The sequence below is a fragment of the Protomyctophum bolini genome (assembly GCF_963924005.1).
Source record: "Protomyctophum bolini genome assembly, chromosome: 21".
Lineage (NCBI taxonomy): Eukaryota > Metazoa > Chordata > Actinopteri > Myctophiformes > Myctophidae > Protomyctophum > Protomyctophum bolini.
Genome location: NC_137882.1, coordinates 6006965 through 6018665, shown reverse-complemented (window position 1 = coordinate 6018665; position 11701 = coordinate 6006965). Strand labels below are relative to the sequence as shown.

The window sequence follows — 11701 nt, the reverse complement described above, 5'->3', positions numbered from 1 at the left end:
TCCAACCCTTAACCCATTCTGGGCGGGAACCCATTTTGGTGATAGCACTCTGTTATGCTTTAGCTATTGAAAAATAGCAGATCTACAAGCTCATAGCGCGCCACCGAGTGGCGCGCTACGAGCTTGTAGGTCTGCTATTTTTGAAAAATCGAAGACCGACTGACATTTTTAGAATCTGATCTCAGGTCAGAATGGGTTAATCAGACCAGTGTGTGTCCCAGTGGAAACCTCGTATGAATCTGATCTCAGGTCAGAATGGGTTAACCCCAATCCAACCCTTGATGCTGATGCCCAACATCCACAGGATGCCCGACATCCACAGTGATGAAAGTATAGAGTTTATCCTTCTCAACGTTCGTTACGTCGTATGTGAGGGAGTTGATCCCGTCTGCGTCCATGGTCGATCTAGTCCTGTGGAGCATCGCGGCGTTCTGGCGCCCGGGCTCGTTGTGCACGTCTCTGTCGTGCTTGATCATTCTGTACCTCCCGATCGCCAGGCTGGGCCGAGAGACGGCCATGTTCCTCAGCAGGACCCTCTGGTGCATGTCGTCGTCCTCTGCGCCCCAGCCCCAGTAGTTGTTTGGAAAGCCGTTGATCGCCATGTACTGCTTTTTGGAAAAGGACGCGACGCCTCCGAAGAAGGTGCGATAGGGCATCTGGAAGTTGAATTTGTCCATGGCCACGGCCAGGTGTCTGGGCTTGCTGAAACAGCCATAGCTGTTGCGGTCGTCCATGGGGATGAGATCCACGTCGGAGAAGACAAAGCAGCTGTAGTGGTCCTCCTTCAGCGCCTCGACAACGCCTACGTTTAACAGTTTGGCCCTGTTGAACGTTCCCTCACCGCCCTGGTTAATGACGTACACTCCGTAGTCCAACTGCTGCCGCTGCAGAATGGGATGGACGTAACGAAGCCAGTGGATCAGGTGGGAATGCCGATTGCGGAATGGGATGATGATTGCCACCTAAAAAAAAGAAAAGAGGGAAAAGTAATCAGACAGTGATGAGAGACACGAAAAGCAAGGCGGAAGATAGGGAGGGAAATTAATGCAAAGGCTATTATGTATGACTACGTATACATTACGTATGACTTAACAATATCACACCACTCTGTCCTCATGTGAAAGGCACTGAAGTAAACTGCACAGTATTTTATTTCCTTCATAACACCAAACGTATGTTGTGTCTCTAGATTTTCCAGTTTTAAGAGGTCTACAGTTTCCATGCACAAAGCACCTAACGAAGTGTGTTCTATTGTTATGGCATCATATTTTAGTTAACATTTTTAGTGATGGTACTTCCAGCTTCCCTGCGTTGGCTGATCTGAGTGCGCGGGAGGGTTTGTAGTGTTCAATCATACTTGCAAGATATGGGGGAGCCATACCTTTGGTTGCTTTGAATGCCAGCATCAGAGTTTTGTATTCTGTGCGGGCAGCGACCGGGAGCCAGTGGAGGGAGCGGAGCAGGGGGGAGACATGTGAGAATTTTGGCTGGTTGAAGACCAAGCGAGCTGCGGCATTTTGGATCAGTTGGAGAGGCACATGCCAGTAGGCCAGTAAGGAGGGACTTACAATAGTCGAGTTTTGACAAGACTGTTGTCTGTTTTGACAAGACTGTTGTCTAGTTACATTACTAAAGTCCAAAAGCCTAAAATATATTGTTCCAGGGAGCACTCCTTTTGGTTAGTGGTCAAGCCCAAAGGGCGTAGACCACTTTTGTTTTCATGAAAGTTCTTCCATTATAATAGTTTTGGCAGTTCTGAGCTATCGTTCTTCACGAAATTCGGGCCGCGAGGATCCCTCAGGAGCTCACACTCATTCGTCAAAAGACCTCTGACCTTTAGATCTCCCGATGAGTAAATTGTTATGATTTGCTCGATCCACTTTTCAGCCTTTTTCGGGCCATTTAAAGATAACCACTCTATTCACCACATGTGAATAGAGTCTAGGCTCTGGTTATGGTACTACAGCGTTGACAGACAATTGGTTGAGCATGGGATGTGATGTATGATAGACCAGTCCCCAAGTCACTGACCAAGTCAGTGGAACTTTGTTCATTGTGCCCTGAGCCATCTATAGTTGACACATTTTTGGAACAAAATGCTTCCTGTGCCCAGAGGGGCACTTTATCTAGTTTCAGTATTCTTCGGTTTCTCACAGTTCTGGCATAACTGTTTTTCACTAGAATGTTGTCAACTAAGCTAGTTACATAACGTGCTTGGGCCTATTTCCAGGGGGTCCCTAGAAAAATATAGTTAATATAGCATAAAACCAACCAACCAACCTTACTATATCTCCTGACATAATGTAGTGACATACTAGTCTATAACAAAGTCACATAATGTAGCGTCGGACTATAGTCTATAACAAAGTCACATATATGTGCATTGAATTTAAACTATTCTATTGAACTCATCATATCATCATCTTTTGTCGGGTGTGTGCTGTGAACAAAAAGTGTCTCTCAGCCTTTTTTCAGCCATATGTCACATTACCAAATGTAACCAGACGAGCAACGTAAAAAATAATAATACAAGGAAGAAGGAACAAGGAACACTGACAAATTATATTCTGGGAAATGCTCAGGTTAAAAAGCTTGAATGCCTCCCCCTGGCCTGATGGAGGGGAAAGGAACTGGTTGGAATAACGTGTTCCTTACTTCCTTCCACTTCCTTACACCCGACAGGGGTGTAAAGGAGAAACTTGGACACTCAGGCATGAAGGAAGCATGAGTTGAAGTCCGTTGCTCTCCCCAGGTTGGTGGAGGGTGTGTAGAGCCCAGGATCACATTAGATAATTGACACAAGGGTGAAAAATGGGTTACAAAATCACAGGATAAAAAATATATATTAATTATTTTTTTTACGCATTACATTTATCCCAGGGCTAACTGAACTGTGGCACCCCTAGTAGTAGTAATGTATTATTCATTGGAGCTTGTTTATTTAAACTGCTGCATTTATTTTACAGACCGTCTTCTGTTTTTTGTTTTTTTTACCCCATCCGTTTCTCTTTTTTAAATAGTAGTAGCAGTAGCAGCCTTCCATTGAACCACTTCATGATTGATTAAACAATGTAGTATTTGTCGTGTATCCCTGTACCTTATGGAGTGAATTGCAGTCTGGCGGTCTGTATCTTCCTCCCACCCGTAGAACAGGATTCAACTCATTCCATACGGTCTCCAAAGTCATGTTCCAGTCTATCTGTATGTGCAGTGGACCCAGTAGGTGAGGAGACCGGATGGGACAGGATGCCAAAGGCATCGCGGTGCTCTCCTCGATTTGTGTAACCGTCGATGGAGGCGAATTATTGAACTGTTTCTTCAGATTCGGATGCCAAATGGCCACGAGGAGATGAGCTTTGCTGTGAGTGCAGTGCAGCCAGTATGTCATGGAACACATACTTAACAAAAGAAGAAATAGCAGCAGCCTATTCTTTTCTGACATAATGTGATTCTGTGCCTTCTGCTCCCTGTAATGATCTACTAGTCACCGCTATGACTAAACTCTCCTCTGGATTGCCAGGCAGTGACTGATGTACGACTTCAGCTGCCTTTCAGGTCTAAGGTGAGCCAAGAGGAGGGGCCCTCTCAGACAAAATGTATAGCAGCTCATTAATGATGACTGAAATGTAGCTAGAAGCTACCGTGTACAGTAGGTGATGGCATCGGAAATTGGCACTCATGCATACTATACTAGGCGTGGGAGAGTACACAGTTGGACTAATTATGACTTTATTATGTTAGTGCCTTGTTTCTCTGACTCAGCTTAACAGCTGTGTTTGCCCCTGATTCCGGGACGATTGTTTGCTGTTCATCCTACCTACTTTCCATGTTGACATTCGTGACTCGGTACTACTGAATTCTATACCCTAGAATGCACCACTCAGTTCACACGGGTGTGATATTTTTATTTGCATTGATATCCCCATAGGGGGATTTTAGGTCACTTCATATAAGAACTGTGCTTGAAGAATAAACCGGCCTTTCTGTCAGGGGGGTGTGTCGTTAATGATGTCCATTCATATTTGATACTGCCAGTTTCTGGAGAAAATGGAATTAATGTGGCCGCAAGGGTATGAAAGCAATGCTAATATACGTCACGCCCAGCTGTCAACACATTGCGTTCCTGAGATTCCTCGTTGACGTAAGCTCAGCTGGCAGTGACTCGACTCATAGTAACCACGAAACCTTAAATATCAATAAAAAAACCTAAAAAAAACGTAATTAACACGTCAGTTTCTGTTGTGCGACGGGCAGCTGTAGCCACCCCGCCTACCCGGAAATGTGGTCTCTGGGTTGTTTGACTTGTTTCTAGCGCTTCTCTTGTGTTGAGTTTGGGTATATTTTGTACATTTACACATTCAGTCATGCTTCATATCCATATGAGTGAAAAGGCCCAGGATGATCGGTTTATTTTTCAAACACAGTTCTTATATGAAGAGATCTAAAAATGGGGTTTTCAATGCAAATAAAAAGTATACAAACCTGTGGACTTGTGCCCTCTACTGACAGTGACGTCAGGACTTCGGTGCTCTATATGAATATGTGTATAATAAATGTAATATTTCTAAAATGGCAAAAGTAGCCTTAACCACACACATAACATAAGTAGTTGGCTGCTTGCCACACTGGAATCTCTTCCGTGTGGCCTCCTGGCACACACAGCCTACCCTACAGTATCAATCTGACCGATTGAAAGTCTTCTTGAAATACAATGGAAAGGCTTTTCTCCGGTGTGGAGACGGTGTGTCCTGACTCATATGGAAGGTGCTGGAGTCTGTCTTGGTTAGAGCTGGTCTTTTAGATGGAAGTTTGAAAGAGAACATAGCCTTGATAGGTTGTGTATTGGAGTAAATAGCGCTTGCGTATGAACTCATGTCCCCCTTTACATGGGGTGGCGGTAGCTCAGGGGTAGAGTGGCTGGATGGTCACTGCAAGTTTGCCAGTTCGAACCCAGGCTCCCCCAGAGTTAGTGTCAAAGTGGCCTTGAGCAAGACACTGAACCCCTAATTGCTCCTGATGTGCTGGTTGGTGCCTTGCATGGTTTCCGCCGCCATCTGTGTATGAATGTGTGCGCGAATGGGTGAATGTAATCATTCAAATCAAATAAATGTCACAATTATTTCTCAATTCACGATTAATGAACAATTATTAATCAACACATTTTTAAAATAGCCAATCTACAAGCTCACAAGGTGATGTTGTGAGCTTTATTTGGTGTTGGTGATTCGTCGATATAAGAAACAAACAAATACAAAACTAAACGATTATTAGATTAACCTACATGAGCAAGATTAAAGGCCTATTCATAGTCTGGATTTTCGGTTGTGAGGTGACCACCGCTCCGGTGGTGAGCTGACCACCGCTCCGGTGGTGAGCTGACCACCGCTCCGGTGGTGAGCTGACCACCGCTCCGGTGGTGAGCTGACCACAGCTCCGGTGGTGAGCTGACCACAGCTCCGGTGGTGAGGTGACCACCGCTCTGGTGGTGAGCTGACCACCGGAGCTGAAATAACGTTGAGCGGTGGTGAGGTGACCACCGCTCCGGTGGTGAGGTGACCACCGCTCCGGTGGTGAGCTGACCACCGGAGCTGAAATAACATTGAGCGGTGCTGAGTAAAAACAGAAGGGCTGGAGCGGTGGCGGTGGTTTGCTCTTCACCGCGGCTCGTGACGTCATGTTGTAGTTCGGTGGTCACCTCACCACCAGAAATCCAGACTGTATGAGCCATAAGTCTGTTATTGGTTCAAAATATCTGTTGCGATACATGTTTTTGATTAATTCCCCTCCCAGCCCTATCCATTCATATCTTGTCTGAAACCTGTGTTGACTTTTGTTTTCTTACCTCTTTTGTCACAACCAATAAGTTGTTGGTCTAATTCTGTGAATCATTGACAAAACATGGCCAATCTTTCCTATTTGTCCTTTGTACTATTTTCATTCAAATGTTCTGTCAAGTAGTGATATATTTAGCCCACGCCTTACATGTGTCATTACATGTGTATATGCAAACATACAAGTCAATGGAAAACACATGGGTACATTTGCAGGCCTGCAGCCGCGTGCTAAAGAGGGTGGGAGGTTATGAAATAAGCAACAATATCCCACGGCACCCAACTTTTTCCCAGGACTTGGATAGAGATGAGTCTAACTCCCCTCCGTTTTGGCCTGTTTAAATCATTATTGACTACGGTTCATCATGTTAGCCTTGGGGATTTGATTGTGTTTTCATTGCCGTTTCAGATATTCGTCATGCATGATTATGGAAGGATAATGTGTTGGTATTGGCCGCCCTCCAAACAAATTCTTACTCAAGTTCTCAGCGCTGCATCATACCCGCAAGTACCAGCCTATTTGTTTAAATCATAACTGTCTGTGAGTTGCCCTGATAAGAGCCATGGAAAATGACTTTTTACCCTTTAAAAAAAAAAGTATTTTATTATTTTATTTCTTTTTTCTTTGTGTGTGGCAGACATAATTATGAAGGGACAGGAAAGCGAGGGGGCATGATTACTAATGCATAGACCATAAGAGGTCTTAGAAGAAGGACTTTATTTGATACATTAACCCATTCTGACCTGAGATCAGATTCATACGAGGTTTCCACTGGACACACACTGGTCTGATTAACCCCATTCTGACCTGAGATCAGATTCTAAAAAATGTCATTCGTTCTTCGATTTTTCAAAAATAGCAGACCTACAAGCTCGTAGCGCGCCACTCGGTGGCGCGCTATGAGCTTGTAGATCTGCTATTTTTCAATAGCTAAAGCATAACATGATGCTTAACACCAATATGGGTTCCCGTTCAGAATGGGTTAATATCTGGAGACATAATGTCCACATCAATTTGCAGCCAACATTAATACCTGAGTAACACGTTTTGCCTAACTTTTTATTTTATTTTAAAACAAGTATTTGTACACTCTCTCAGAGCAATGGGGGTCTGTGGCCTAATGCATTACCACACTGGGGGGGGTCCTTGACTTGAAAATGTTCGAGAACGATTGGTGGTGGTTTTCAACCAGTGGTCCGGGGACCACCAGTGGTCCTTGGTGAGGGGGTTCCAGGTGGTCCCCAGCTAAATGACGACGAGGCGGTAACCAACTCCTTATAGATCTTTATATTAAGTCTTGAGAGCAACAAATGAAACCAAATGGACCGGTTTCATTTTACACCCAAGAGTGAGAGGCTAAATCAAATGGTGTTCCTTGGCTCAAATGCTGAATGAATAATGGGCCTCTGACTATACTCAGAGGCATGAAAAGGGTTGAAAACCACTGGTATAGACTGTAGACCACTGGTTCCCAAACCACTGGTATAGACTGTAGACCACTGGTTCCCAAACACCACTGGTATAGACTGTAGACCACTGGTTCCCAAACACCCATTTCTATAGGGTCCCTTCATTATTTGTTTGCTACGTTTTGTTTTTAATTATGACTATTGAAAACATATTAAAAAAAAAGATATATATTGTTTTTTTCCCCCCTTTTTTTAAGTGAATGGCTGGGACATGGAAATTAAGACTTTGCATAGTACACATTATTAAGGAAAGTACACTTTCCTTAATAATTATATCTTGTGTCAGTATTTATTTATGATGTATTTTCTCTATTACTAAGGTTATTGTAGCGGCCAATTTGTAGTGGGGGAGGGAGGAGGGGAGGGGGGTGTTTGTTGGAGACATGGCCAAAGCATTTCCCCCCCAGCCAAAAACGTTGAGAACCCCAGTGTGGTTGTGCCACCACTAGGGGATGCTGTTGTATAATGACGAAGGAGTAGGTTAATGGCATACACGCTTTAATGTGTTAGATGGGAGGGGAACTCTCTCTCTCTCTTTCCTCTGTCTCTCTGTCTGAGGTCAACCAGGCAGACCATGACTAAGCCTTATGAGAATGAGGGACCCTTGGTGTGTGTGTGTGTGTGTGTGTGTGTGTGTGTGTGTGTGTGTTGTGAGAGGAAATAAATGCATTCTGTTTTTGGATCAAGACTGAAACCACATACATTTGGGCACACTGGGATTGCTGTTTGCACTAGAAACCTGATCTGGTGGTGACTTTAGAAGATGACATGCTACTTGGTTGGTTTGAAGACGGAGGAGGAATTCAACTTATTTCATGGTCTCCTCCCCTCCTTATACGTCTTCTGTTCCACCAAATAACATGCCGAGACAAATCTCAGGAAAAGCCCACCTTACTTACTTTTAGGTTTATCAAAACTTTGACTTTATTCCTCGTATTTGTGCGCTGGCTGGAGTTCAGTTAACCCCTGTTTTATGCCATGGTTGTAAGTGGCAAGACGTCTACAGATTTCTTTAGGCCAGTGGTTTTCAGCCAGTGGTCCGGGGACCACCAGTGGTCCTTGAGGGGGTTCCAGGTGGTCCCCAGCTTAATGATGTTGGCAACCAAATGGACCCTTTTAGATCTTTAACTCTTGAGAGTCTGTCCATTTGGTTTAATTTGACGCTCACAAGAGTTAAATTAATGTTAAACATCTGCATTACTTAATTTACTAGAAGTCTAAAGAATTAGATAATGTAAAATTGTTTGCCTGTTATCTGTCATATCGTATCAACAGCAACACACCATGGAATTGTGGACTAAATCTTATCTAACTTTAATGAAATATTATTTAGTTTTGGGCCTGAGAGGCTACAGTAAATCTCATCAAATGGTTGAACTTGTCCGTGGCTCAAATGCTGAATTAATAATGGACCTTGAATATGAAAAGGGTTGAAAACCACTGCTTTAGGCTATATATCTGTCCAGGGCTAATCTCAGGAAAAGGCCACCTTAGTAGCGCACTTTACTTACTTTTATGTTTATCAAAACTTTGACTTCATTAACTTTGACATATTTAAAAAGCAGGTGGCTTGCGCACATCCAGTTCCTGGCATGGTGCTGGAAGTGGAACTGTAGAGTTCAGTTCACAACTGTGTGAAGTGAGGGGCTCTCTTATCATCGTACATTATGAAGTAAAATAGACACTATGCCTATTTGCTCAGACACTATAATGTAAAATGATGCATTCATTGGCAATTTAATGTTTGTTTAAGACGAAGTTCATGGACGATGACTAAATGCTGGATGTAGGAGCGTCTAGTGTCCCTCAAAAATACACAGGGAAGACATATTTGAATATTCTAACCACACGGCCAGGGTCTATTAGAGTAATGTTGACTCCATACAAAACAGAAAAAGTACAAAAATCATGTCACTCAGTTTCCATCTTTGACTATAGTAATAGGCTACCTTCAGAACTACAGAGACCCAGTAAAAATGACTGTACTAAGCACGCCTGCATGCACGCACACACACACACACACACACACACACACACACACACACACACACACACACACACACACACACACGTGAACTCTTGAAAAGGTTCTGTGTAGGTGGAGAACTCGGCAGTTTAGTGAAACATGATGCTCACACCACATTCAGAATGTAATTCAGAATCAGAGTGGTTTTGACGGCTGTGTGCGTGCGCTCCCAACCGCTGTTGTCCACCTGCTTCTCATTGCCTAAATGTACCGCAAGTAATGTGTCTTTTGATATATTCAGCATTTGTATTCCATTGCATTTTTTTCATCTGAAATGTAGGAGATAATTTACTCTCTGATAATAATAATAATAATAATTGATAATATTATTCTCTCATGTGTTGTTGATAATTAAACTACTTAGATGTATGTTATGCTCTGTGGTTTTGTCATCTCAACACACTCAAACCATGGTTGATTTTAGATTTGTTTTATTAATAAACATTAATATACAACATTAAACATACATTAAATGTATATTATAATCATTTATTTATAGAAATTTAAATTAAATATGGATTCTAAGGCTTCCCCAGTAAAGCTGGCCTTTCATTCCTGTCTCCTATCTTTTAAAAGGTAATGTAGCCACCCTTCCTTTTGAGTGTTTTGTTCCTATCTTCACTTTCCTCTTTTCCCTTTCCTACTGGTTCCCAATTTTCTTTTTTTAAACCGACCATGCTGCAGTTTTGGGTTTATGAAATGAAATGTTACTTTACTCGAGGGCAGCGTCCATTCACCTTCCTGGCCCAGATGTTCCCTGCCCGCCAAAGGGTTTTTTGAACCAGCCATCTCCATGTCACAAAACCAGTCTTCAGGCAACTGCCACTCTCTGCATTGAAGATATGGCAAGAGACGGCAACTCCCGTTCCTCAGTAGTTCACAAAATGTCATCCCTAAGGCGGTAGCTATAGCACACTGTGGGGCCCAAGACAAGGAAATGGAAATGACAAGCCATGTCCTCCCTCCCCTCTTATCAGCCTCTCGGTTCCGTTTCCTAGGTGACGTGGGAAGGACGTTCGTTGTGTGGGGGCGTCGGAAGGAAATCGGGAGAGTGGAAGAGAAGAAGTGTTCATTTAGGACCGGCCTTTGTCCTGTCTTCACGCCCGACTAACCAACCATCTTCCTACACCCCTGGTACGGTACAGGTAAGGTACCTGTAGCTCCGCACTTAACTCTTTCACACTCATCCATTCATTCTTCAGCACTCTAAATGCCTTCATTAGGTGCTTTCTTCCCCAACTGGCCTAGACCGACACATACTCACTCACGATACATGCCCTCTGCCATGCTGAACTGTTGTTATCAAGTGAATTTGGCAAGTAAATTTTCACCTAGTCGTGGCGTGGCATATCACAAAGAGGTGCATAACTTTCATGAAACTTCCAGAACATGTTTTTTCAAACGGGAAAGGATTAGCTGAACCTTTCCCATTTGAAGACCAGCTCAGTGGTCTTGTGGACAAATTCTGCCTCTATGCTATAAAAATGGGACCAAATGTGACCAAACTTGACACACATATCCCCCCCCCCCCCCCCCCCGTCTTTTGATGTCCTATGAAAGCAGAGAATCATAGCTTCAACATATTGGTTGTTCAGTTTGACCCACCAGTTTTGGAGATATGGCTTCTAGAGTAATGTCCTACAGAAAACGAGGAGTTGAGAAAACAGGCGTGAAAGGTTCACTTCTGTTGTCTCTAACATTACACCTAGCGACATGTTTAAGCATTTATTGTCTCCACCATGTTTTGCACTCACAGCTAATCTCCGGCACCCTTAACCCGGTCGATGCCAAATTTTGCACACACACTCCCTGGATGGCAACGATGAACCTCTGCCCCACATTTTCCAGTACAGCCTGTTATAGCGCCACCAGGAGGCCGACTTTTGAAAAACACATTATTGGAACAAAATGCCTCAAATCATCCAATTGCCATCCAAGGCGTAAAATAAATTGCACCCTTTTCACATTGGCCTATTATAGCGCCACCAGGAGGCCACAACCTGAAATGTCCTGTCCCCCGAGGGGCACTTTATCTAGTTCCATATTGATTTCAGCTCTGACATTTATTTCAGACATGCTCTAGTATATGTGAAGAGTCTGCCTGCAGTGCTATTAACTCATTTTGGATAAAAAAACTAAACAAAAACAACCTTAACTGGATTGGGGTTTGTCCAGGGGGTGTACTTACTTCCCACCGAATGGTGATCAACTAGTTTTTGCTCAGTCTCTTAAAGGAGCCTTGACAGCTCATCAGAATAGGCTCGGACCTGCCAATTCGCTGCTCGACCATTTCAGATACGCCCACTTGCGGTTTTAGAATGTCTCACAGACTCCCACTCTGTTTGAAAAAGTAAAATAAGGCTAAAATCGGTGC

The 11701-nt window shown here is 43.5% G+C and overlaps 1 protein-coding gene across 1 annotated transcript in view; it reads right to left on the bottom strand.

Moving 5' to 3' along the window:
* Positions 1–260: 260 nt before the first annotated feature.
* Positions 261–11701, bottom strand: part of LOC308335979 (beta-1,4-galactosyltransferase 1-like) — a gene marked incomplete at both ends in the record, with an annotated part of 134320 nt that continues 122879 nt past the window's right edge. Inside the window, 2 exons of the mRNA XM_080793220.1 lie at positions 261–962; positions 3098–3199. Of these exons, the coding sequence (XP_080649346.1) occupies positions 261–962; positions 3098–3199 (804 nt within the window). The remainder of the gene's footprint in view (positions 963–3097; positions 3200–11701) is intronic.